We start from the raw sequence: 27,724 nt of genomic DNA, 5'->3' as shown, positions 1-27,724 counted from the left end.
GGGGCCAAGCCAAGGGAACACAGCGGGTCCGCCTGCAGGGTCAGGGTCTGATTTTACGACACAATTCCCAGGAGGAACGAGGAAGGAAGGAAAACCGACTGGCTTGGCTTCTTTCCTGTGGGCGCGCGCGCGCGCGCGCACACACACACACACACACACACACACACACACACACACACACACATACCCCTTTCTCAAACTCCTCTTATAAGAAATAAAACCGCTTAAACCATCCAAGGTAAACGCAGGCTCCAGCTGTGAGCTCTGCGTCTCGGAGCCTGGTCTCCCCGGAGAGCGGCGGGCCGGATGGAGGAGGCCCGCGCCTGGCCGTCCCGTCTGGGCACCTGCAGTCGGCGGCTCTCTGAGGCTTCAGAGGACTTCACCACCCGCTGACCCGCCAGGGAGGACCTACTCCACGACTCCTGAGACGGAATGGTCAGAGTTTGAGAGGAGATGAGAAAACCCTGCTGCCAAAGCAGGGTCCAGAGCACAGGCGCCTGGGGCTCGGGTCCTCCTGGCTCTGCCCCCCATCCTGTCTTCTCCAGCCCACTCCTCCCGCCTCCTTCCCTCCCGGGTCTTCTCTGGGCGGAGCCTGGTGGTGGTGGGGGGAACACACCCATTTCCACACACATGACCACATACCCATCTGGCCCTGTGCCCTGGACCACGCAGCTACTGGGCTGGGGTCACCGCCAGCCCCAGTCCAGAAGGCGGCAAGCTGGTGACTTGTCAGGGCCTCTCGCACCCCTCTCTCCTCCACTGCACCCTTATGACAGGCGCGAGTCTCTTTTGGCAAATCAACACAATCTGCTAACCGGCTGCCTCTTTGGCCCGGTGTTGGGGGGCGGGGGGCGGGGGAGGGTGGGATGAGAACAGCCTCTACTCCAGTCTCCCCCTCGCAGCCCACATTAACGGGAAGTCGCCCCCTGCTCTCCCCAGCAATCCCACCTGACCAGATGGGCAGCTCTCTCTGCCCTCTCCCTGGGGAGGCTCCGCATCCACCAGGTCCCCTTTCTGGTCCCACCGGCTACCGGCTACCGGCCCCTCCCCCGCCGGCCCCTGGCTCACCAGAGAAGGGAGGGGGCCGTCCTGAGCAAAGCCAGCACATATGTGAGATGACCAGAGCGGGGTCCAGCCAGACCCCTGGCCCACATGAGGCCTCAGGGACAGCCCAGAAAGCCCGGCCTCCTGGAAGCCTGGAATGCCATGCCTGGTATCTGCCGCCCGGCCAGCTGGGGGCTGAGGGGCGGGTGTGCCCCATCTGAGGAGCCTGGCTCACCTGACGCCCATCTTGCAGTCCATCACGCACGGCGAGTCGAAGTCGGCCAGCAGGTCGTCCATCTGGTTGTAGCGCTCCCCGTCCTTCACCACGTCCCCGTGGTAGGCAGGCACGTAGGGTCTCAGCACGTCGGCCATCAGCCGGTCCAGGCAGCGCTGCTCCGACTCACAGTGCTTCTTCAGAATCCTGCCATTGGCAGCCGCCTTGAAGCTCCCTGCACAGCAAGGTGGGAGGAGGCCCTGGGTCCCCAGCCTGAGCCCTCCCCGCTCTGACCCCCGCCCCTGCCAGACACGCCCTCCGTCACAGGGCCCGGGCCGCTCGGGGATGCTGTGGAGCTTGCCAAGCACGGGGCTGAAGGTGTGCCCAGGTCTCCACTGGTGGACCGAGCCCTTTAAGCGGAGTGGGTGCAAGTCCCAGTCCCCGCCCCGCCCCGGCCACGCCCCGTGCCCTGACGGTGGCTCCTGGACTTCCCAGACCCCAGGCTCCTCCTCTGAAGATGGAAGTACACCAGTGCTCACCACTGGAGGGTGAGCAAGACGAAGTGAGAGGTCTGTGTCAGGACCTATTCACCCCTCTCTGTGCGACTACCACCTCCCAACCCCACCATCGACCTTGCTTCCCAGCCACGAAAGTGTCTCCGGTCTCAGTGGAGGAGAAGCCTTGATAGAACCGGATTTAGCGCCAGGAGAGGGAGACCAGCTGAGAAGCCGCGGTCCAAGGCTCTGCAGGGCTGGGTGGTGTTCCTTCTGCGCCACACCCTCAGGTAAGTATTGAGGAAGGGTGTCCATCCACCTGCCTTGGGGTCTGGGCCAACGTGGTTAAGGGTGTAAAAAAAAATGTCAGACCCTGTGCTGGCCTGAAATCCACGGGCGGCCACTGAATTGTCCCCTGGGGACGATGCCCACCAAAGGACCACCATGGTGGGCTAGACAGCTCTAGACATCGTCCCCTGTCACTGAGGGGCCACCTGGAGACCTCATGGCTAGCCCAGGGCATGGCCACTGCAGCCGGTACTCCACTACGTCTTAACACTCTTGGGGCGACCTGCCTGCCTCTCCCACCAGCTACGAGCTCCTTCGGGGCTGACACTATATCTACATACGTATTGTCACCCAGAGGAGCACCCTGATGAGGGGATACAACAGGCACTCAGGGAAACACTTAGCTTTGTCTCTTTGTCCCAGGTGACAAATGGCAGGCAAGCTATAAAGACTGATGACTTCAACTGTTTTATTGAGTTAAAATGGAAGAGAGATTGAAAGAAAGAGATTGAAAGAGACAGAGAGACTGAGGGGGGAATGTGTGTGATTTGTGGAGAGGTGGCACAGACTGTGGAGAGGGCGGGTGTCCATGTGCATTTTTGAGGCAGTGTTAAGGCCCGTCTCTCAAGTACGCCTGCGACTGCAGACCACGAAGCCTCTCGGGGAGCACCTGTTCAGATGCTTCATCCCCAGGAGCATCCAGGGCCAGGCCCGTCCCCCACACGCGCTGGACGCCTCCCCAGAGAGCCGGACATCCTGTCAGAAAGTCCGGGAGAGCTGTGGCTACCTGCGTGTCCTGCCAGCTGGATCCAGGGGTACTTCTTCTTGAAGGACATGACAAAGGGAGACCAATGCACCATGTTTTTTATTTTCCTCCATGATTTGCTCTAGAAACAAGCAAACGAAAAGCTCTACATTAGAAACACAACTACTACTTTCTGGTTAGGATGAATTCAAAACCAGGGAACCCCCTGCCTGTGGCACAGGACAAGAGGTGAGTCTGAGGACTTCACCTCCATCAACTACGTGGCATGCATCTATGGGCTTTGTCCCATGCTACAAACAGGCTGAGCAAAACACCCAGAATCAAAGGGACAAGGATCTGACAGGCTCTGGGAACAGAGGAAGGGAAGGACAGAGCGTTCTCCATCCAGGGCTGACCCCATCCCACGCCACTTCCCCATCAGGGGACAGCTAAACCCGCACTGCCTTTCTTTGTGTCCCCTCTCAGTTTCCTCATCTGTCTAGTGAGGGATGGACAGCTGGTCCCCCATGCTCTTTGGATCAGCGGACACTCTAGGACTCTGGAAAATGACCTCTTGCATCCCAACAGCAAGGGCCCCTCAGAGGAAGACCAGAGAGGCCACGATCACCCAGCTGCAGCGTGTCACCTCCTACTGCACTTGCAGATGCGATGCCAGCAGAGGCACCTCTTGCCTGTGAGAGGTTTGAGGAGACTTTAAAGGGAACTCCCCGGGGACAGCAGAGCCTCCAAGGCTTTGGTGCACACAGGGGTGAGCCAGCCCGCAGGACTCTCTCTCCACTGCACTTCTCCTTCTCAAGACATTTCTTAAGTAAAAACTCTGTGTGTGTGTGTGTGTGTGTGTGTGTGTGTGTGTGTGTAGGAGGGGCTCCTTGGACAGAAAGGAGAACTAACATTTATTGAGCACCTTCTTATTTTATTTTCACAGCAAGGATGCAAGGTAATCATTATTTCCATTTGCAGAACCCAAGCCTCAGACAAGCAAGTGATAAAGCCGCGTTTAAACCTTCACCTATATGACTACTTTAAAGAAAATCCTTTTTATCCCCAGCTATAAACATTTCTCTCTATAAAAATATCCCTAAGTTACTTTAATAAGAACGGGCTGTAGACATGAAGATCAAGTGTCCCCAGACATGAGCCCCTGAAGGGAGTGATGAGAAGTGAAGCATTTCAAGCTCCTGAGAACAAAACCAGACAGTAAACCCCCAAGGCTCTGCGCTGGGAAGGAGAAGCTGGGAATTCTACAGAAGAGGGAGGTGAGAAGTGGTCCTGCCTGGACAGTGGACCCCAGGAGAGGCGGGTCCTCATTCTCTGTCCTGCAGCGTCCGCTAGCAGCCACGCTGAGGGTTGCTGGACTGACTCCAGCTGCTGGAGCCTGAGGTTAAATCAGTCTCCTTTGTTTTTTTCTCTCTGGTGAGACTCAGCTGCTTCTGTCATCAAGGTTTCAAGTTAAAATCTGTTTAAGGAGAAGAATTCTTCCCTACCGAGCCTGGCAATGTTTACCCCACCCCAGAAACCCTCACTCCACCGCCAAGACCTAGTCTAAAGCGAGGGCAGCGCTCTGCCAGGCCACGTGACAAAGGACCGGCCTCACCGACAAGGGTGTTTTTCCTAGATCCTTCTGATGCAGATCTCCGAAGAAGGCTAAGGAAAGCCAGCTTTTCTTATCTAAGCACCCAGAAGGCTGCACAAACACTCAGGACAGACAATGCACGGGGGCAGCAATGGGAAAACCTAATTACATGAGATGACCAACCAAGTGATGGTCTGTCCAGAAGGGAAGCGCACAGCTCTCACCACCTGCTGGTCATACCCCTGCAACAGAGCTCAGAGGGGACGAGGGTCCGACGGGTTCAGAGTGGGGTGGGAGGAGGGGGAGGGCAGAGCGTTTTCCATCCAGGGCGGACCCCATCCCACACCACTCCCCCATCAGGGGACCACTAAACCCACACTGCCCTTCTCCATGCCCCCTTCTCAGGGCCTCAGCTTCCTCATCTGTCTAGTGAGGGATGGACAACTGGTCCCCCCAATGCTCTCTGGATCAGTGGACACTCTAGGACTCTGAAAAATGACCTCTCACATCCCAAGAGCAAGGGCCCCTCAGAGGAAGACCAGAGAGGCCACGATCACCCAGCTGCAGCGTGTCACCTCCTACTGCACTTGCAGATGCGATGCCAGCAGAGGACCCAGGGAGGATGTGTCCCGCTGCCGGGTCGGGGGCCTGCAAAGTTGGATGCCTGCCGGGGAGGAAGGTCATCACAGAGGCTGACCCCACAGACGCAGGCTGGGGGCACAATCGACGGAGCAGAAGAAGACTACTGCGGGCAGCGGGGCCTGTGGGAACAGAGGTCCGGGACTGGGCTTTGGAGCAGTTGGGCCGGATGTGCTGGGAATGGGAGCCGGAAGCAGTGGCTGATAAGGGTTAGAGGGCGAGGCCAGCTCTGCACGCGGGGCCGAGACGCTGGGACTCTGGGGAGTGTGGTGTTGGGGAGGCAGGCTGCCCTGGGCCTGAGTCCTGGCTGCGTCTGCGAGCCCCAGAGGTAAAGCCATCAGAAGTTCATGGGCACCGGGGTGTTTGTGGAAGAGTCTTAGTGGTCTGAGTTCAAGGAGGGGTGCCCCTGAAGTCATCCCAGGAACAGTCAGTCCGGAGCCAAGTGGCGGTGTTGCCATAGTTACTCAGGAATAAAGGTCACGGAGCCTGGGGCTGGACCAAACCCACCCTGTCAGGATGCAGCTCTCTGGGGATCCACGGGGACACACTGGGCAGTGGACCTGGGACCCGGGAGGCAGGAGGGAAAAGAGCTGGGCGAGAACAGCCAGGTTCGAGTCCAGCAGGGTCATCTGAGCTGTGAAACCTCTAGTTCCCGGACCGCTCTTCAGGGGTCCAAAAAGGAGAGGGGTGCTCCAGGGCGGGGTCCTCTGATGGCTCGCGGGACCCGAGAGCCTCCCAACACGGCTGAGCTCTGAGTAAATGGGGCATTTTCCCGCATAGCTTCCTCTTTCCCACACCTCCTCCACAAGGGAGCATTTCTTCAACATGAAAATTGGGCCCCACATGGCCAAGGCCAGAGAGTCCCCCTGCTTCCAAGGTGGAATATTCCACTGGGGCGGGTTTGCACACCACGGGATTTCTCGACTGTGCTGGCAGCAGCAAGCAGGGGGTTTTCCTGTGGTTTTTAAATAGCGGCACCCAGGCAGTGCCTAGAGTCGCTGCCAAACATTAAACAGAAACGCAGGTCCAGGAAAGGCCCAGGAAAGACGGCGGCAGGGTGACCATCGCCCCTACCCCCGGCCACAGGAGTGGAGAGAAACAGAAGGGCAGGAGATGACAGAGAATCGATTCCCTTACGATGCCCGGGAGACCACAGCACCCATTTAAGAACCACCAACTCTAGGCAGAAGCCGCTTCCAGGTGGTCGGTCCCAGAGGGTCAGTTGGGCTAACAGTCTCCCTGCAAGCCCCTCGCTGGACGAAGACGCAGTCCTCAGGAATGGATACCAGGCCTCTTCCCCACCAAAGACAGCTGACGAGGCAAGAAAGGAGGGCAGCCCAACAACCTGGAAGAATCCCATCCAGAGGAATTGATCCCCTTTTCTCTCCTGGGAGAGTCTCAATTAGCCTCAGTCACTTCTCTGCAATCAGACTACAGTCCCAGGTCTCGAATTTCTCGAGCTGAGCTGTGTCAGACACACAGGCAGCTCTCAAATGCCGTGAACACGGTGTGGCAAAGGGCACCTGGTCCCTCCCCCTCGGCAGCGCTGGCTGCCGGATGATTTCACTGGCCCCGTCCCTCCATCACCTCCCAATCACCAGGGTCATCTGAACACCCTCTGCTGACCCTTCCTGGAACGCCCCCCAGAGCTCCACATGCCTGCCAGGCCCCCTGGCCTCTCTGGGTGGCGGGGTCCTCCTGTGTAAATCTGACGAGTCGGCCAGCTGACTCCGCCAAGCTCTACCCTGGCACGCTCCTTACACGCGGATCTGATAGATAAAATGGCCCACCTAATGGATACGCTGGGGTGTTCTTCCTAAGTCCACTGGGCATGACAGAGCAAAGGGAATGGCTCTTAGAAACTCCCTGCAAGCTGGCATCAGTGGTCATCTCACCGGCAGGGCTCTTTTCCCTAGATGTGCAACAGGACGGACGGATGGCCAGCCTCCCCCAGCACTGGGCCTGGCGTGAGCGTTCACGACTCATCACTATGGGCTCTCACTGTGTGACAGGAGCTGGACCGGGCTCCTTATGGCCTCGTTTCTCATCTTCAAACAACCTGGTGGTAGATAGGATTCTTTTCTCTGTAAGATGAAGAATCTTACAAGCTGAGTTGCTTCCCCAAAGTCATTCCATTCTCCTCCCCGCCAGTAGGTTGCCACATCACCCTGGGAACCTCAAAGCAGTTCACCAACTGCTGTGCCTATCAACAAGCAGGGGTCCTTCCAGCCCAGAGCACGCTGGGCAAGGGGATGGGGACAGAAGATCGGGCAGGAAGGACCAGGAGATTCCTTCAAGGAGGTTCCCCTGGGCAGCCAGGCCGCTGGGCCGGCAGGACAGTGCTCCGGGGCAGGGGGTCTTCCGGCTGCTTCTTCAGCAGAGGAGCCCAGAGCCTTCGGGAGAGGCTCCACAGCTGGCCATCAAAACCCCAGATAGGTCTCATTCCAGGGCTGGGCAGGTGCCACTTCCAGCTTAGCTACCAGGGGACACAAGACTCTCCCATGAGTCCGATCAGACCAGCTAATCGCCCCTAGACTGTGGCTGGAATGTTACACTTGGGATGTTCTCGGGCAGCACTTCAAGGGAAAGGCAAGCCCCACACAGCCGATTGCCTCCTGTGCAGGGAAGGAGCCACAGGGCGGGCTGACGACAAACAGCCCTCACCTTGATTCTGTGCTGGGTGTAAGCCAACTGCAGACCAGAAGTGAGGTTTTTCAGGTGACACCTCAGGCTCCTGGGCTTGGATGACCCAGCTCCACAAATCCCTAGACGCCTGCACTCCTGGGTGAAATAAGCACTGCTTTTGTTTCGCTGTTTTCTACTTGAGTGAAGGCAGGGCCTTTTTGTTACAGCCCTGACCTCGCTCTGTAAGAGGTGGGGTCATGTTCTCTGCTTCGGCTGCACAGGAAAAGGTAGGGCCCTCATTCACACAGAGGAGCTCAAAAGGATCAGAAAAGAGCCAGGCCTGGGGAGTGGAGGCTGGTCCTTTACGACTCAGAGCGGCTGGAGACTGCCTGGGGCTCTGAAGCTGCTCTGGGCAGTTCCCTCCCTTCATACCTGACTTGACAGGAGCTGAAATATTCAGAGAATGTGGAGAGGGATTTGTAGCAGGAGAAAAAGCCTAGTAACAACAAAACCCCACCCCTCTTTAAGCTTGAGGTGACAGAAGTCACCTGGAAAGGGAGTTTCAGAACCCCAGCTGAGCCCTCTGCAGCCACTGGTGCCCTTGGAAGGCTCGGGGGCTCTCACTTTTCCCTCCTCCTCTTTGCCCGAAGACTTCTGGTCTCACAGCAGACATGCATCTACTCCCTAACGGCCCATACCCCCGTGTGGCGACCTCTCCCCTCAGCACGAAGAGCCTCAGGGCGCCCGGGGCAGCCCTGGCGAGGAAGGGCAGCTTCTCATCCCTCTGGCCTGGACTCACCCAGAGCCCTTGAGAGCCCAGCATGGAAACGGTCCACTGGCCAGTGGGGCCCAAGGGAGGAAGCCTGGGCAGCGTCTCGGACTCTGTGTTTATCTAAACCGGACTCCAAGCCTCCCAGGGATGCTAATGGCTCCTGGGTAAACGCCACCCTCTGGCTGGTTCCCCCAGCCAGTCATCTGCCTCGTGCTGCAGGGAACACTGCCTTAAATAAAAAGGCTAAGTGGATGACCTCAGAGGCAGGTCTTTCTTTGACTTCCATCAAACAGGCCAAAAGGACTGGTGGAGATGAGGAGAGGAAGGCGGGGAAGCAGGGACCCAGAGCCAAGGCTGGGGGCTGAGGGGGCCTCTAGGCACCCCACTCACAGGACACTTTAGCTGTCATCAGGATCAGCTTCATGATATGCATGGCCCAGAAGGGGTGGTGACGTGGGGGCCAGCTGTTCCTTTGCTGGAGGACTGCCTCACATGCCCTAGGATGTCTGCAGGCCTAGCTCTCCTCCCCCATCCACACACGGAGGTATCTGCAGTTCAGGAAACACATGTTCTCTCAGGCCCAGGAGATTCTGCAGGCGACCCCTGGCTCGCCGCATGTACCCCTGCTCACCCACCCTCAGACACCGCAAGGGTGACACCTTCCGCCACCAGGAATTTTTTGCAAGCAATGGAGTGGAGGCAAAGGACTCCGCTAACCCCCAGGCAGCTCAGAGACCCCGGAGGCCCTTCCTCTGCTCGAGCTGTCCCTCCTGGGTGCTCCCACAGTGCCCGGGGCACGCCTGCACCCCAGCTCTCCTCTGGGCGAGTGTACCCTCCCGACAGCCAGGATCCCCAGCAGCTGGCTCCGCCAGATACTTGGCAACCGCCTGCCGCAGGTCCAGGAGAGGCCACCAGGGCCAGTCAGCTAGGCCTGCAGGCGGGAACCTGGTCAGAGCCTCTGGAAGTAAGCTGAAGTTTCCAGGGTCCTGCGGGCTCTGCTGCCCTCTTGTCGGCCCCAGCAGTGCCTGCACTGTCTCCTGTCCGGAGAAGCAGGCCTCCTGACAAAGCCTCTTTACCCAAGGCAGCCGGCCCTTCCTGCAGCTTCCCTTCCCGCTGGCTTTGCCAGGCTTGCCGCTGTTTCCGCCCTGCAAACTCAGGCTGAAGCGACGCACTCTTCCCCTCCGTCTCGAGTGTGTTTAAAATCCTCTGCCTCTGAGGCAGGCCACAGTGTTGGATTTTGTTTCCAGAAGACAGCACACGACCCAGGCTTTGGAGCTAGAACGATCCCTGGCTCTGCCACCTCCCGGCTGCAGCTGTGAGCAAGCCTTTGAACCTCTCCGACCTCAGCGTTCTCACCTGTAAACTGGGCACGATAACATCACACTTGCCCTGAGGCACACTCTACCTGATCAGTTCTGAGAGAACTGATGAGGTGGTACACATGTACACGGGTGCTCTGTATACCGTCATTGGACAGGTGAACCTTAGATGTTCACTTTGTTTGTACTTCTGTGTCTATTTTGTTTTGTTTTGTTTTAATTGAAACAGTTTTCTCCTCCAAGGCATAGGAGACTGGCAAAAATCCGCTGGGCACTTCCATAGGGTCAGTCATTGCCGGTGGCAAGAAGATGAGCTAATTGTGTGGTTAATTGCTTACAAAACTTCCCTTTGGATGTTCATGGCAACTGCGAACACACAGGGCAGCTCCTGGGGCCTCGAGCTCTGTGACTCAGGGAGAGCAGAGCCGGCCGGCGTCCAGGTGCCTCGACACCAGTTTCTGGTTCAGAAGGTCAGTAAAGTTGCTAAAAGGATAAAGAAGAGTTCCCCAAAGAACGCCATTTCACACGTGTGGAACTCTGCTAGGCACCAGCGAAGTACATAATAAACAGTGAGACTGCTGAACGGATTTCATTTTATACAGAGGGTTTACACACTCTTCTTAACCCCTTTCCCATCTGAGCTGTTCCCCTAATATTCTGCTCTTTCCTCCAGTACTTCCCTTTTTATGTAAATAGTTAGAGCACTTGCCAAACTTTTATTTTTAGATAATTATTAAGAGTATCCTTTTTTTTTTTTTTGAGTGGAAGTGATGAAGGGAAATCTCTAAAATATCAGAAAAGGGAAATTATCTCTGGACCCTATGACTCTTCCAAGCAATATTGCCAGAATCCTTTGCCTTGCTGCACATGTGTGCATGTGTCTATGATGCCTGTGCATATGTGCTGGTTAGTGGTGATAACCTGGCTTGTCCAGGGAAAGAGGCAGAGAAATCACATATTAAATGCCTAACATGTTGCTAGGTACTATGCCAATATTTCATGTAATCCTCACTCACAGCACTGATGCTTATCTACATTCTGCAAATGATGAAACATGTTCAGAGAGGTTAAGTAACTTGCTCAAGGTCACACAGCTTCCTGGTTTGCTCCGAGGATTTTGTTTTGTTTCAGCCAACAGGGTAACTGGGCCCCCATCGTCTCTCCTCCAGTTAAAAAATAGCCTCAGATAAACAGCAAGTGCTTTGTCAAAAGAGTGACCTTTCAGATGGGGCAGGCTTGAATAATGACCCGCCTTGCCCTCCTTTCCAAGTGGTTCCCAGAACAGCCTCACTGACACCCACTTTGGGAAGACACATTAACAAAGCGCTGAAAGTGGGTGAAGACGCCCGTGCCCGGGAAGGTTCATTCTGTGTCAGTGCCTTTGTTCTGGCCTTGCAGAAGTCTGAGCAAAAGGCACTGAGTTGTCCATGTTTGGAAAAAATGCTTTTTTCTTCCTTCTTTTCTTCTTTTGGTCTTTCTAAAAAAGCAGTTTGGGTTTCCCTAGTGATCGTTCTTTCCTTCGCTGGGGAAAAGGCTGTGCTTCTCCCAGGAGGCAGAGCCAGGGCAAGACAACTTTGTTCATTGTATTCGCCCTGGCAGGGCCCTCCTGTGACGGCAGCTGGGTGCAAGCCCAGGCAGGTAGGGGCCCCTGGCTCAATAGCTCCGTCCTGGAGGCCTGGTTAGAAACCTGGCTGGGGCCAAACCCACCCCTGCCAAAGTGAGCTGGGAGCCTGGAGCGGAGGAGGGAAGGCCTTTCAAAACCAAGACACCAAGGGTAGGAGAAACAAAGCCCAAGGACTTGGCAGGGCAGGTAGCTCTGGCTAAAAATAAGCATCTGGATTTTAAGACTAACCGTCTTTCCCCTTTAACAGACAAGGAAACTCCCCTAAAAACCGAATGCAGAAACACTCTTTGAGAAAGACCTGAGTAACGTTGAATTTCATCCCTACGTCTCTCCCCGCCCCACACGGTGCTCCCACAAGATGAGCGGTTCAGTGTCTACGGCTGGCACAGCGTTTCCTCACCTGTCCTGCACGGAACCCACCCACAGATCACGCTGAGGGCAGTGGGGTGGGCGACGTACCTCCCACAGCATCAGCGGCTGCTCTAGGGCAGGAGGATGAGGACGGCCGGGCCCTCACCAGCCCCTGCAGGCCCGGACCCCTTGGCTACTGAGGGCCTGAGAGGCAGGGACCAGCTCTGTGGTCTCAGGGTGGGTGCTCTGTCCTCTCCACTGCTGGTCGGATCAGAGGGCTGCTCTGCTCCGGGTTTGGAGCGTAGGACCCGGGCAGGGCCCAGAGCGCCTGTTGAAAAATGGGAGCTCCTGATGCAAGTGTTCGGCTCGGGCTGGCCCTTCCTGAGGGCCAGGAAAACCCTGAGCAGCTGCCTTCTTCCTGTCGCAACCAGAGGCCCAGTTTCTGGGACAAGGGTAGCACCCAGATTGGCACACAGGGGTCCATCCCTCATTGCCATTCTCCCTCCCCTACCATCCTCCAGAATCCCTGCCTGAGGAGTCCACCCAGGCCCAGCTGGCCCGACTGGCCACCAAGAGTTCCCTGACCACCTACAGGCGGGATCAAGGCCCCCACCAGGGACAGAGGGCCGCCCCAGACACCTGCCCACCCTCCTCTCCTACGCTCACGCTCTCGGACGCCCTCTCTGATCCTGCAGGGCTGGCCACCTTCTTGTCCCATGCCCACCCCACCTCTAGGTCCCCGCTCCCGCAGGTGTTCTTCCTGCAGTGTTCTCCCCCCTCCTTTTCTTTATCCACACCCCACCTGTCCCCACAGCTGATGGTGCTGGAGTCCGTGAACTGGCCCTACCGTCTCCATAAAGCTTCTCAGACCAGCTACAGGCCATTCCAAGAACCCTCCCCGCTGGCAGGAGAGGCTTTGAGAACTTCGTGATCCCTGTGTCCTGTGCTGTGTCTCCCATCAGAGGGTAAGCTTCTGGAGAACCGGAATTTGTCCAGAATTTGTTCTGGACTCCCCTCCAGGCTGGACACACAGTGGGAGCACAATACTACCAGCTGCGTGACCGACGAGAAAATTTTACAGGTCCGTCACACGGCCGGGGCTCAGGCCCTGCTGCGTGCCATCTCCTGGGAATTGATTCCATCTCCTGGAATCTCCACCAGCTCGTACCTCTTTATGCTGGCATGCTCAAGCTTGGAGCTTTCCAGAGACATCTCCAGGGGGAAGACTTGGGGGGATTTCCTGTCCAATCTGCCTGGGGCTCACTACACACCACCAGCCTCCAGGACAGTGGGCCCCGGCCCCAGGGCCTTTTCACATGCACACATAAGGGTCTGGAGGACACTCGTTCACTCTGGTTAGTCAACCCAGCAAAGAAAGCACTTCTCCCAATGACTGTTCCAGATCCACCCTCCTTCCCTCTTCCTAACTTTACAGGAGCTGGCAACAAAGGGGCTCACAGTCTTGCCAAACCAGTCTTTTTTTCTGGTTACCAAGGAATGGAGGTATCCTTCACCCAAAATGGAAATGCTCCAAATACCCCCTACCAGGAAGGCCCGGCAAATGCTCCATCTCTGATCTAGAAGGTCACAGGCTTGGCTTCTCCTTCCTCCTCCCTCCTGGACTTCATCTTCTTAAGAACTAAAAATAATGGAGCGCTAGAAGAAAGAGGCCAGAGAGGGGAAGCAGCTGAAAGCAAAGGAAATGCTTTGGTGCGCAGGGGCCTAGCCTACCTCTCACACCAGGAGCCTGCCGGGGCCACTGGAGCCGAGGCTGGGGGGGAGGCAACAATTGCAGGAAACAGGGAGTGGCCAGGGGGCTGAGGAAGAGCCCTGGGGGATGGGGAATGGCAGCCTCTAGCAGCTGACTTCCTAACGGACAAAGCTCACAGGACAGAAAGGCTCAGCCTTTCCTCTGGGAAAGGGCATCTAGAGCCCTGCCCAGCTGGTGGAGGCGGCCCCTGCGACACACACCAGGTCCCTTCCCTCCCTCCGCTTCGTCCACCCCTCCCCAGAGATTTTATTTTTACTTTGGTTAAAATGCAAAAAACAAGGCCGAGTTACAGAGGGTGGAAATTTACTGAAGGTCTTCACTGGTCAACAGACAATTGGCACCGAAGGCCTGGGACGGCTGAGCACCCCCAGTGCCCCTCCTGAGCGACTTCCTCACAGGGGCCGGTCATGACACCCCCAGCCCCAACACAGCTCCTGCAGCTCAATCTCCCCTTCTCAGCTCGCGAGACGTAAGGCCAGGCGGGCAGTGCGGTGGAGCCAATAGCACTGTGGGCTGTTCTAGTAATAAATAGGTGACATGTCTCGACTGTTTTCTAGAGCCAGACACGATGCCAAGTGCTTGATAAGTATTATGTATGCATGATACAAATATCTCAACCTGTCACACAGGTCATCTCATTAGCCCATTTTACAGATGGGGACACTGAGGCACAGAGACATTAAGCAACTTGCCCAAGGTTCTACACATGATAAGTGGCAAAGCCAAGATTTGAACCCAGGCAGTCTGGCTCCAGGGTCCAAGCTCTCCATCACTCTGCTAGGCTGCCTCATTGGTCATTTGTAACATGTAAACTTATAGCCGGATAAACCTAGGTTTAGATCCTGTTATTCTTGGCTGGTGGTATTAGGCAAGTTACCAAACCTCTCTGAGTTTCAGTTTCCTCCTTATCTGTAAAATGGGAATACCACCTACCCTACAAACCTCTCATGTGTCCAGTCTGGTCTGTAAGCCCCCTGAGGGCATGAGACTGTCTGTGGGATGAAACACACAGGAGGAGACTCTGCGTTGGCTCAGCAGAATTAGCAGCAGGGTCTGATCACCTCCTCCTCTATCCCAGCCCTGGCCTTCAGGGGCCACTTTTCCAAGAGGAAAGGGCAGAGGGTGAAGGCCACAGACGGCAGGCAGTGGGTCCCCAGGAACTAGCCGATTCCTTGCCATGAAATGAACCCTGGAGGAGCTGGGGGCTGGCCTTAAACAGAGACTTTCTGGAAGTCCAGAATGCCCAGGAGCCCTTCTAGGATGGGTGTGAGAGGCGGCACATAAGGAGGCGGCCTTGCACGGAAGCCACCAGCGGTCCTTCTGTTTCCTGCAGACCCTCCCCTCCCACCGCCCCAGTCCACCCCACGGACCCGAAGTCTGAAGGAAGTAACTCTGCCTGTTCCCAGGGAGGCTCAACCCAGCAACAGGACTCATGGGCTCTGACAGGTGGCCCATGTGGAAACAGACTGCTTCATCCCATGCTGGAAGATGACATTTAAATTAAGCCAGCAATCTGAAATGAAGTTTTCTGCAAAATGAGGCAGAATCAGAAAAGTCCTCTTCTCTGCCCCCAGCTCTTACAAGCACAGCCCTGCTTACGGAAACAAGCTTCTCCTGTGTTAGCAGCTCCTGTATTTTCTCCGAGATTCTCTGAGATTGAAAATCTTCTGGTTGTAAATTTGAGAACCTAAGGATCCTACTGTGTACATAGTAGAAGGGACAAGATTTCCTCAATCTCCAGTTTGCTGAAAGCTTACTTCTCCGGGCCAAGAACATTCACAGACAAAATACTACCTTTTAAGTAGTTTCGGAGAACCCAGAAAGCACTTGTAAGGGATTTGGTAAGGGGCTTACTCTGGACTAACTCCAAAGTCAGATTTGGGGGGAACTCCCACCAAAGGAATTTCTAACAAGGAAACTTTTCAGGAAGAGCATGAATACCACATGAGAACAAATCATGTGCAGTATCAAATATTTAGCTATATTTAGAAAATATTTCCCAGCAAGACATACTGGTGCAATTCATATTTCTGACAGATTACACTGATTTGCCTGTGGCTAAATGGCGCTCAGCAAATGGGAAGGCAGACTCGCAGAGGCTCAGAAACCCAGCTGCTGCAGCCCTGCCCACCAGAGGCTGAGGAACAACTCTAATGCCGGCTCTGAGTCACCCGGCCTCCCTCTCCGGACCAGGGCTGTTCAGGGCACAGGTCTGTTTCAGCGAGGCGGTCATGCATCTGTTCACGTGTAGACTGCTGGAGGCCAAAAAGACACACCAGTGAACCCCCAAGTATAAGCAAGACTTGTCAGCTCTCAGCACAGCTGTGAGATGACCCCGGGGGCGGGGGTGGTCATCCTGACGTCTGTGTCAATATGTGTGATTTTCATAAACAGATTGACTCATCGCCCGTCCCCGTGCATCTCTGTCAACTGGGGCCCTGAGTGCTTACTTAGCACTTTCCTGTGTAGCAGGAGCCTCCCGGGGCCCTGAGAAACAGGCAGCGGACTCACCTCTCATTCCCTGAGCAGCAGGGGCCAAGGGGCTCAGCCAGGCTTGGGTCCCAATCAGGGGACAGACCTGGGGCTCCCGCCCCAACCCCTATCCCTGGCAGCCTGCATGCCCAACTGCAAGGGGGTCTCCCACACCCTGGCACCCTGGAAGCAAGGACACCCCATCCCTGTTTCCATCACCTTTTGGCTTTAGGCTACAATGCATTAACATCTAATTCATATTGAGGTATTCTACAGCAGCTCCTGGGGTAATCACATGGGGGATGGACCTTCACAGCACTGTGGTGGGGATCTCCTGTGTTAGAGATGGGCAAAGCCGGCTTCCGCTGCAGTCCCTCCTGTCCTCTCCCTCGGATTTAAAGAGAAGCTAACCCACAACCCAGCATCAGCACCTGCGTATGGGTGGTACCTTTTCTATCTAAGGTACACACCACCCTCTACCTCACAGCTTGACCCACAGAAGTCCCCCTCTTGCCTGTGCAGCTTATGGAATGCTTCTGCTTCTCTTAGACGTGTTTCATCCCCTTCCTACTGAGTTAGAGGAAGTGAAACATTATTGAGAGATGCGAGTGGGTTGTCTGGAAAATGTATTCTGGAATGGGAGGGGCTGAGGTAGGGGCTTAATGACTGAGGGTCCTTCCGGCCAGTGGCCCTGAACCAAAGGAACTGGAGAGACCCTTTGGAGGACTGGACTGCTCGAAACAGACTGGGTTTAGGTGTCACCAAGCTCCGGGACTCTGGGCACAGGGAAAAGGCAGGAGCTGAGTGAGAGCTTTGTCTGCCAATCTGTGACAAGTGCAAACCACCTTTGCGATGTCCACCTGCCGTGTGCCGGCAGACCGGGAGCTAAGCTGGAAGCCCGGACGAGACGTGAGCGCTGCCCTCCTGGGTGAACAGAGCCGCAGGGACTCTGTCCCAGAGGGAGGGACACTCCGGAGTCTCACAATGACCGTGGCCCTGTCGCAGGCTCCGCCCACACCCCTGGGTCTCTGGGGACGGCCCACATTTAGGAACTGTAAGATCACTTCTAGGGAACAGAACCAGCTGGCTGATTTATTCCCTTCAACTTTCAATGCTATTATTAGGGCACATCTGTCTCTGAATGAGGTCACCAAGGAAAAACCCAAATGAAGAAAATATTTTCAAGCCATCGTCATTTCAATCTTTGGAAAAGGAAGTGAGGCGATAAACCTCCAAAGAACCCCAGAATTCAAGGTGACCCAAGAGGAAAATGGAAAGTATTTGCCCTGCGAACGCAGGCGGCTGAGCTGTTTACACGGTGCTTGGACAGCATGACGCGAAGGCACCGGCAGCTCCTGGGACCGTTTCCTCTTCCCTTACTTCCCAAGCTCAGTTCTCCCCTGCCCTTCACCAGGGAAGTCAGTCAGTGGAGTTCCCCCTCAACCCTGAATCAGACCCAGAGGAAAGCCACTTAGTGACCAATGATGCAGGGCTGAGTTTCCGGCCAGTGGCCAGCAGACTTATTTTCTTTGGCAACAATTTTTTTTGTTGTTCTAAATTAGTTGCCAACACTTAAAAATCGGGACATTTCACAGAAACATCCACATCTCCAGAGTTCTTTGAAATGCTGGGCCCACATTCCCGGTAGCGACCGTCTGTGGGCTGGAGCTAAACTGCACACCTTGAGACATGCCTTCCGCCCCCTGTCACCAGGCCCTGTTCATGTGCGTCACCTGCCCGGCCCCCGACGGCATTCGAGGACAGATGAAGGGGACGGAGTGCCAAGGACAGCCTTAGGACCCCAACTGGTCGTAAGCAGGCTACTCACTGCCATGTAACATGGACAAGTCGCCTCCTTCCCTGAGCTTCTGTTTCTCCATCTGCAGACAGTGCTCAGAACCTCCCCCCACCTCTCAGACCGTAGGGAGGATGACGTGGGGAAACAAAAGGAGTGCTTTGAACACCTGCCCACCCCACAGGCAAGGTGAGATGGCCATTTAGGTCTAAAGGATAAAATAAAACACTCAGAGAAAGTTGGCCTCTATGAATGGATTAGTAGCCGGGGAGGGGGAGACAACAGGTGACTCAGTGGTCGCTTACAGGAGCTGAAATAGAACCGGGGGCTTCTGAACCCCTGCCTGCTCACCAGAGAGGTGGGACATCGCGCGGTCACGGCCGAACAGAACAGGCTCTGATGGGCCTCGAGTCAGTTAGAGCAGAATTTAGAACTGGGGGTGCCTGGCCCTTGGGATTGGCAGCTGTGGCCAAGCCTTGGAGAGGTGACACGCACCATGGCATCTGAAGCAGGTCAGGAGGAACCCTCACATCCTGGCTATGAAACTTAACACTCAAATGCTAGGGGAAAACCAGAGGGTCCCACGGCCTCTGAGTATTTCACAGGACAGTCGCCACGCCAGAGCCAGAGCCCCTGCCCCATCCTCTCTCTTCCCCCAAACCTGCCGAAAATAAGAACGAAATGACAGACTCGAAGGTAGAGGGCTAGCCGCCAAAGGGCTTCTCCCAGGCGAGGAGAGCTCTCAGTGGTAAATGCCCTGGTCCCACCTCCATCCTTTAGTCCTCCCGAAGGCAACGCACGAGGGAAGGCTGGGGAGAGAGCGACTGTGAAACGAGAAGAGCAGGGAGCACGGGATGGGATCCCATGGCTTGCGTGCCTGTGGCTAGGGGCTGGGGACTCGGCGATGGGCCACCCAATCAGGGCGCCTCCCCAAAAGCCAGAGGCGCTCAGAGGGCGGGGCCCAAGTGCTCACTGCTCCTGGCATTACCAGCTCCTTCCCAGAGCATCCAGAGGGGAGGAGCCCCACTGCTTGTCCTCACCCCCAACCGGTTTCCTGGTGGCTGGGGGCTCTAGGGGCTCTGGGGGCTCTAGGGGCTCCTGCTCCAATGCCCGGCCTTGTCGCTCCCGCCCAGCAGGCCTGATGCAACTATGAGAATCACAACTTACGTGGGGGACCCTGGAATCTCCCCTCAGGGGAGCTAAGGAGACCCTGGTACTGTGTTTCCAGGACATCCAGGAGATGGCCAAAGGCCCCCGATTCTACCACACTGACACCTCTCCCGTCCCTACCTGGGCCACCCCTTTGCTCCTCCCATCTCTCCTGGATCTGACAGCCTTCCCGTTCGTTCTCCAGGTGTGCCCTCCTGCAGGCCCCTCTCCACACCTCTGCCTTGGAGATCTTTCTAAAATGTAAATCTCATCACACCAATTCCAGCAGACCCATCCCTGCTGTTTTGTTTGTTTTTTTTTGCAGTAGGCGGGCCTTTCACCGTTGTGGCTCCTCCCACCGCAGAGCACAAGCTCCGGACGCGCAGGCTCAGCGGCCATGGCCCACGGGCCCAGCCGCTCCGCGGCATGTGGGATCTTCCCGGACCGGGGCACGAACCCGTGTCCCCTGCATCGGCAGGCGGACTCTCAACCACTGCGCCACCAGGGAAGCCCACCCCTCCCTGCTTTAAACCTTCATTCAATAGCTTCCCCAAAGCCTTCAGGACAAAGACCAAACTCCTTCAGATGGACTCTCAAGCGCTCCTGCCCAGCCAGGCCCTTTACCCACTATGCCGAAGAAAAACTGACCGATCCTCCAAGACACATCCTGCTGCTTCACGCTTCTGAGCCTTTTGTGCGGTTCTCTCTGGCTGGAGAGCCCTCCGCTAACCTGCCCAGAGAATTCTCCTCCATTCTCTCAAACCATGCTCACTTATCACCTGCTCCTTGCCCTTCCCCAGACCCCACTTCCCCTTGCCCAGCGCATGAAAAAGCTCACTGCTTCCTCCTCTGCAGACCTGCTACTCCGTACCTTGTACATGCATTCGCTGCTCCTCTTAGAGTGTATTCAACTCACCTGATTGTACCCCGGCTCTCACCCCCACTACAGAGAGCCATCCTTGAGGGCAGCGAACAGCTGAACCCCTAGGCCCTAGCACACTACTTTCCCAGGGTCAGGAAGCAGTACGTGCCCATAACACTAAACTGCTGGGAGCCCCCTAGACTCAGAGCCTGGGTGGGAAGGCAGGAGGGAGATGTGCCCGGAATCCCCAGCCCTCACTAAGGAGTCTGGCTGAAGGCTGGAGGTTCCTAAACCAGGAAGGGGCGCCTGACACTCACGCAGAGGTCAAGAACTAGAGGCAGCAGCCTCTGAGGCCTGCTTGAGGTCCCGCCACCAGGGCCAGCCCCTCAGGGAGAGCCCCAGACCCCGGAACCAGGCAGGTATCCCTGGGTGGGCCCCCAGGCCTCCCCGCTGTCAGAGGCTGGTCCTGGCCTGCACACAACACACTGTGGTCGGCTTCCTCCCGCAGACCTAGGGCAGGGCCGCCTGGGGACTAGGACACACAAGGAAAGCAGATCCCCCAAAGGCACCTTGTGTGATGCTCTGACCATTGGAGCAAGAAGCAGCCACCGTTCAGGCCACCCTGTGCAGGTCCATCACGCAGAGGATGCCCAGAGGGAAGGGACCTGCCCAGATCACAAGCTCAGCAGAGAAGAATCCAGGTCTCTCCGTACCCAGGCCAAAGCTGGTTCCACAAGTATGTCTGTCACCTCTCTTTGTCAGCCCTCCTCTCCAGAAGGGTCTATCCTTACTGAGAGCAAACAGTCCAGCTGTGCTCCCTCCACTACTAATCCCCAGCCCCCCACAAAACACACAGCTTTTATTTACTGCCATGATCATATACACAAAATTCAGTAAGAGAAAAGTTTCACTGTCTGCAATTCTTTTCTAGCCATTTTCATTATTTGTTTTCTCTCTTAATTATCACTGAAAATAACTCTGTCATACAGAAGAGAGGAGTGTTAAAAAAAATCATCCACGCCAGGTGCCAAATATGCTAGATATGCGACTGATTCAGCTTCCTGACAAGAAGGTGTCAAGAAGAGAGCAGAAGGTGAGGCTTTGGCAAAGGAGAACGAAGCCAAGATCACCAAGGCCTGGACTGCCAGGCTAATGAACTTGGACGACAGTCTCTAGGGAAATAGGTAGAACCGATGGAGGAAATTAACAAGAGCTTTGACTATCCAAACTGTAAGACTTCTAAGTATCAAGGGCAAAGAAACCCCCAAATCAAAATAAAAGTCAAATCAACTGGAAAAAATATTTTACAAAACACATTATGGTGGAAGGGTTAACACATTTTGTCCATAAAGAACTTAAAGAAATGGGTGAAAAAAACCCTCTTAGATGCCAACAGATAACTTGGCAACATACACAAAATTCAACAAACACATAATGAAAAGAACAATATACGATTTCCCTATGAAATGAGCAAAAAAACAGAAAAATAATCAATACGAGTGATTGTGAAGACCAGGACACCACAGAAGTCTGCTGGAGACATCCCAAGTGCACAGGACCCTCGGGGAAAGCAACCCTCGAATATGTTTCAAAGGCAATAGAAATGTCTGAACTTTGCATTAATTATTTTACCTCTGGAAATCTCCTTAAGGAAATACTCTAAAATATGGAAAAACTTACAAGCACAAAGATGTTAATTAGGCCATTGTTATTTAACAATAGCATTGAAAATAACCCAAGATCCAACAATAGAGGAATAATTAAATAAATTAGGGGTCTGTCCTTGGGATTTATCATTCAGTCCTGAACAATAAGACTTAGAAGGAAACATGGAAAATTTGGTAAAATGTTAAGCGGGGGCCAAAGCAGAAGAGACTGTGAAGAATGTGCACATTTAAAAGGCCAGGAGGGGGAAATTTCCTGGCGGTCCAGTGGTTAGGACTCTGCGCTCTCACTGCTGAGGGCACGGGTTCGATCTCGGTTGGGGTACTAAGATCCCGCAAGCCGTGTGGTGCGCAAAAAATAAAAAAAAAAAACAAAAAAGGCCAGGAAGAACTATACCAATTTATATGAATAGTTGCATTCGTACGCATTTCTGCATATTAAATTTATACTGACTTCTATAAACGTATTTAACCCTTTGATTTCTTAGCTATTTATTATATTCTATTGCACTACATATGTTTGTAAGCATCCTCAAACCTTTTTGAATTAAGATGGAATATAAAGTAACCAATTAATAGTCAACAGAATCAATAGATTTAGTTAAGATTTTAGGGTTATGATGATAGTACGGTTATAGGCCCTTTTGCTTTATCTTTTAAATGTCTGCGTGTGGTTAGTCTGCTTTTATAATTTAAAAAAGTGTACGGATCAAACACACACACACACACACACACACACACACACACTAAACAGGCGACATGAATACGCTGCTGCTATATCTCCTCCAGCACCTTCAGTGCTTCTCCCTGCATTTGATCTGAGAACACAGCTCCCTCCAAAACGCCTCTTCATCTGAGCGAGAAGCAGCCTTCCTTCCCCTCTGGGTAGGCTCCTCAAGGTCGAGACTGAACACGGTTCCCTGAATGGGACCCCGTGGAACTCTGGAAGCCCAGGAACATTAGCAGAGGATAACAAACAGCTAGAAGCACATGGTGAGTGGCCTTCCCAATATTCAAAAAGCACAGGCAAGAACAGGAATGGGGAACAGAATTATGTGTGAAACCCTCCCACAGAGAAGAGATCAAGGTTGTGCAACGAGCAGGGCTATGAGAGTCATCCTTGCGCCCCTTGCTACAAACACGACGCCCAAGCAAGAGCTCCATAAATGCTACAGCTTGTGGGTGCATTTCTTTGCTGGCCTTTGGACAAATATTTATAGAGTACCTACCACATGCAGGGCCCTAGGCATGGGGGACGCAGCAGTGGACACAGCAAAGCCCCTCCCTTCCAAGTAGAAAAAGGCATAAATATATAAATAGTACATCATGTAAATACATACACAGTACCTTGGATGGCAGCAAGTGTTTTGAAGAAAGAGAACGGGAGGTGGAGGAAAGGGTATGGCGGAGGGCAGGGGGAGGGTGTGCCATCTGGGCTGGACGCTGAGGAAGCCCTTCCTGCAGGAAGTGAGGGGCTGAGCCCTGCACACCTCCTGGTCCTGGCCAAGGGAACAGCCAAGTACAGAGGCCTGGGACAGGGCGTGCTGGGCACGTTCAAAGGCCAGCAAGAGCAACAGAGTGGCCGAATGGAGTGAGCAAAGGGGGGCGTGGAATGAAACCAGGTCCACTCAGGCAGAGCTCTTCAGGCTGCATTGAGGATCTTGGATTTTATGTGAGTGAGACAGGAAGGCACTGGAGGGTTTTGGGAGAGGAGTGTCAAAATCAGGCTCAGGGGCTTCCCTGGTGGTGCAGTGGTTGAGAGTCCGCCTGCCGATGCAGGGGACACGGGTTCGTGCCCCGGTCTGGGAAGATCCCACGTGCCGCGGAGCGGCTGGGCCCGTGAGCCATGGCCGCTGAGCCTGCGCGTCCGGAGCCTGTGCTCCGCAACGGGAGAGGCCACAACAGTGAGAGGCCCGCGTACCGCAAAAAAAAAAAAAAAAAAAAAAAAATCAGGCTCACTCAGCCTGTGAAGAGCAGACCTGGGGAATAGAAAGAAGGGCAGAGAAGAGAGATCAGTTTTGAGGCTGCTGTAATCGTCCAGGTAAGAGAGGAAGACAGACTTTTAAGAAAACCAACAGCTCTCTGCTTTGGACCATGACTGTTGGTCTCTGGGTGTGAGAGCACAGCTCCTTCACATGCCCACTCTAGCCTGGAGGCGAGATCCCTGTTCAAAGTAGGTGCTTCCAAAGACCTTGGGATCCTGACAACAGGGAAGTGGGAAGGAATCCTGTGCCAGAGATATGAGCCTGTCTGTGGGCAGGTGAGGGGTGCTGCCCTGGGTGGGCATCGGTGGGAGGTGAAGCCTGGAAGGAATTCCATGTTTGATTAGGGGCGCAGTAATCTCACTCCAGACTTCAGCTCCTAAGAGAGGTGTGAACTTGGGCAGACAAACAGGAAGTAGGTCCCAGGTGCAGAACCTGCACTTGGTTTCTGTCCCCCAATTCCAGGGATGAGAAATCCCCACCACGTTCAGAACACTGGCCCTTCCTAACCAGAATCCTGCTTCTGACAAGTGGAGAACATGCTTTAAACTGTACCAAGTGTAACGACAAGAATCTTCTTCTAGATATTCCCATGTTTAAGAAAAGGGATGCATGGGAGAAATTGTGGAAACAGGTTCGGTTTTGCTCAGGAGCGGAGATGATGTGAAGAAGGCCAACACAGACGTCTCGGTCCGTCTAAACACAAGCACAGCAACCAGGGGCGGTACTAGTAACGAGTTCAGCCGACACCCAACCCGTAGCCAGTCTCAACTCCTACCTATCAGGGGACCCTCCTAAATTCTCTAGACATACGGAAATATTTGATAGGTCTTCTGGAGCCTGTAGAGTACAGAGTATAGCGTAGCTATAGATGGATACATAATACATCATATACATTAGATATACGTCATATATTTTTGTTTCTTGGCCTTTCAGCCTTATTATCTATCTGCGCGAAGTGAGAAACGTTACAAGCCTGTGTGCAATTTAAGTTTCTATATCTGGACTGCCCTGCGACCCTGCCAGAGTTGCAGGAAGCTCCTTCTTGTTCTGTCGAGAGATCTCTCGGAGATCTGCTCTTGTACTGTTCCATTTAATAACGCATAAAGATTAAGCACAAACTACACAAAGAGTGGCTTTACTTGTTTTCCCCCTCCTTTGGCTCAGCGACCGCATAACTGGAGGACAGAGTCAGGAGGTTTTACAGCCCATACATGCCTCAAACTCCTCCACTTCCTCGTCGACCTCAGTTGCCACCCTCCAAAGGGTGATCTACATCATAAGCATTTTCTGGTGATGGGATTTCACGGTCTTCAAGGCTCTAAGAAAGACGGGTGGGTTCAGAAGTTCTTGTAACCCCAAACCAGCAATTACAATTTTTTTTTCATTATTAAAGTACTTGAAAAATATCTAAAATCAACAGTATCTTCAGACATTTTACTCATCCTTTACTGACCCTTTCCTTATATTCCCCACACCCTTTTAATTTCTCTAGAATCCCTATTTGCTTCCTTTTCATCATTACCTAACCACCAAGTCCTGCTCTGCTCCCCTTGCCAATTTCAAAAGAACCACTGTTCCTTATCCTCTCTAACAACCTGACCATCAAGTCTGCGATGTGATGCAGTGTGTCCCCCTCCACTCCTGATAATTAACGGCTCCGTATTCCTACTAAGTTGCCTCCAACCCAGTTCCCTCCAACATGAAGCAGGATGACAAAGCACCTCGGCAGACCTGCACCTGACTTGTGTGTGGGTTTTCTGTGTTCCGAAAACCCTACACCCGAGGGGAAAGGGACCTATCCTTCACAGCCCTGTGTGTGTATTTAAAGACAAAAGGAAAAAAAGGAACCCGATGAGGCTCTCAGAAGGGAATACTCTTCTGTAACTGGTGTTTACCATGTTCCACTGGGTGCTGAGGAGGAAGTGGTTACTATAACCCCAAGGGGGAAATGCTCGCTTGAAACAGGAAAATGGAACTCTTACTACTTTCCACTAGCAGCGTGCAAGAAACCGGCCACACCTGGAAACGCTTGCACAGCACTCTCCAGCGCTGAGTGTCTAAGACTCAGTCCTATTACCCTAAACCTTAAAAAGCACAGATCAGGACACAGATACAGCTCCACTTTTTTCCAGAAACATCTCAGCACTGGAAAAATTCTCACGATCACTTCCCTTACCTCTAAGCAGAGGGATGGCCAGGACCCCCTGGGCAGCTGAGGGGAGGAGAAGGGGAAGAAGCCTGGAAAGCGGATTGGAAAGAACACTCAAGAAAGCAAGGGTCGGAAGACCCGGGTTTAGTCCCAGCTCTGCCATTTACTAGCTGTGGAACCTTCGGCAAGTTACTCAACCTCCCTGCTTCTCGGTTTCTACTTCCTCTATAAAACGGGGATATTATTAACTGCTCTGCTCACATCCTTGGCTGTTGTGAGATTGATATGGCATAAGGCATAAAGGTGAAGGCATAAAGGACGCTCCAACGTGCTATGCCCATGCAGGCTGTTACCATCAACAAGATTCAAGTCTTTACAAAGCTCTCCTGAGTGCTGAGCTTCGGCTCCTCCAGTCCATCCCCTCAGCTACATTTCCACTTGAGTACCTGCCCAACTCATCCTTTTGAGCCTTGTTTAATATTCTGCCCACAGTTCTTTAGAGTTTTGGTAGAATACCCTATAGAGTCTCGTCAGGGGATCTAAGCAAGACCAAACAGAAAAAGTGGGGAGAAAGAAACGAAACTACCTAACTCTGGGCCCCTGCTCCCACATCTTCTGCAATCAATCCAAAGACAAAGACTTCATCCTCAATGGCTAATTTGCCTGCTTGGTGGGTCAGGGTGGCCCCAGTTCAGAGTCATATTTTCCATTTATTAAAATGAACATCTGGCTGCTGCCTGATGCCTTTGTGTACGGCCTTTTAACTCACGATTACCTGCAGAGCAATTCTGATGTGTAAAGCAATGCAGAGAAAAGGATCATGGACACCCCCATGCTAATCCACGCCACTGTGCATGGTGCGAAAGCAGGCTGGGTCTGGCACAGAAGTCAGCCATCTTTGTTTACGTGCAAATTCTAATGAAGAAAAGCCACAACCAGCAGGTCCACACACTCATAAAGAACTGTGGGGACTTCTCTGGTGGCGCAGTGGTGAAGAATCCGCCTGCCAATACAGGGGACAAGTGTTCAAGCCCTGGTACGGGAAGATCCCGCATGCGGTGGAGCAACTAAGCCCGTGCACCACAGCTACTGAGCCTGTGCTCTAGAGCCCGCGAGCCACAACTACTGAAGCCCGTGCGCCTAGAGCCCGTGCTCCGCAACAAGAGAAGCCACCGCAGTGAGAAGCCTGCGCACCACAACGAAGAGTAGCCCCCGCTCGCCGCAACCAAAGAAAGCCCGCGCACATTAACAAAGACCCAATGCAGCCAAAAATAAATTTATTTTTGAAAGAACTGTGAATTAATTTAATCCAAGAACACCCCCACCCCACCCCCAGATCTTGGGTCCCAGGAACCATCCTGCTGTTTCATCTCAGTGGGAGGCAGGCCAGTTAAGGAAAGCCTGAGCTCCAGGGCCCTCTCCGCTCCCCGTGTGACCTTGAGCAGGCCACTGAACCCTCCAAAACCTTGGCTTCCTTATCTGTGAAACAGGGATAATAACAAGACATGCCCTGCCTGGCTCCCAAGGTTATTGTGACAACTAAGTGAGAAAACAGATGTGAAAGTGCTTTGCAAACCACAAAACATCATCCAAGTGCGAGGTATTACCTAGCGGAAGTGCCTGGAGAATAACCCCCAAATCTGGAAGTGTTTTATTGAATCCATTAATGGACATATACCCTGCATTCATTTAACAAGAATTTAAGGTAGTTGCCCGGAGGGATGCTTAAACAATTTCTAAAGGAGTTCATACAAGCAAGTTACAAAAACCACCACATGAACTGGACAGTAGGCTTCGGGGATTTTTTTTAATAGGAAAACTGGAAATCTTTTACTTTTCTTCTTTCACTCTGATTTCTGCTTTAGAGCCTTGAAAAGGACTACCATAAGCATATTGTGTTGCCTTTTAGGTAGAACTATGCAGCGTAGCCTCCTCACATTTACACACACACACACACACACACACACACACACGCGCACACACACACACACACACACACACACCGCCTTCCCACTTCTTCCCCCAGCACCTGGGGCAGCAATTTGGCCAAACCTGCAAGCCCTCCCTTCCCAGACCCCAGCTGGGTTGGAAGTCTAGGGCTATTTGAAACTAGGTTTCCCTAAGATCTCCAGGCCAAAGGCATCCCCATCACACTTCCAGGAGGGTGT

General features: G+C 53.7%; 1 protein-coding gene across 3 annotated transcripts in view; it reads right to left on the bottom strand.

Annotated features, from left to right (window-relative positions):
• ITPKB (inositol-trisphosphate 3-kinase B) overlaps positions 1 to 27,724 on the bottom strand; it is a 97,385-nt gene that overhangs the window by 11,854 nt on the left and 57,807 nt on the right. For all 3 annotated transcript variants that reach the window (XM_067729581.1, XM_067729583.1, XM_067729582.1), the window contains exons 3-4: positions 2,828 to 2,927; positions 1,280 to 1,493 (exon numbers count right to left, since the gene is read on the bottom strand). In XM_067729581.1, the coding sequence (XP_067585682.1) occupies positions 1,280 to 1,493; positions 2,828 to 2,927 (314 nt within the window). The remainder of the gene's footprint in view (positions 1 to 1,279; positions 1,494 to 2,827; positions 2,928 to 27,724) is intronic.

Source organism: Pseudorca crassidens, chromosome 2, assembly GCF_039906515.1.
Source record: "Pseudorca crassidens isolate mPseCra1 chromosome 2, mPseCra1.hap1, whole genome shotgun sequence".
Lineage (NCBI taxonomy): Eukaryota > Metazoa > Chordata > Mammalia > Artiodactyla > Delphinidae > Pseudorca > Pseudorca crassidens.
The sequence above is the reverse complement of the archived record's forward strand: the minus strand, read 5'-3'. Positions and strand labels throughout refer to the sequence as shown.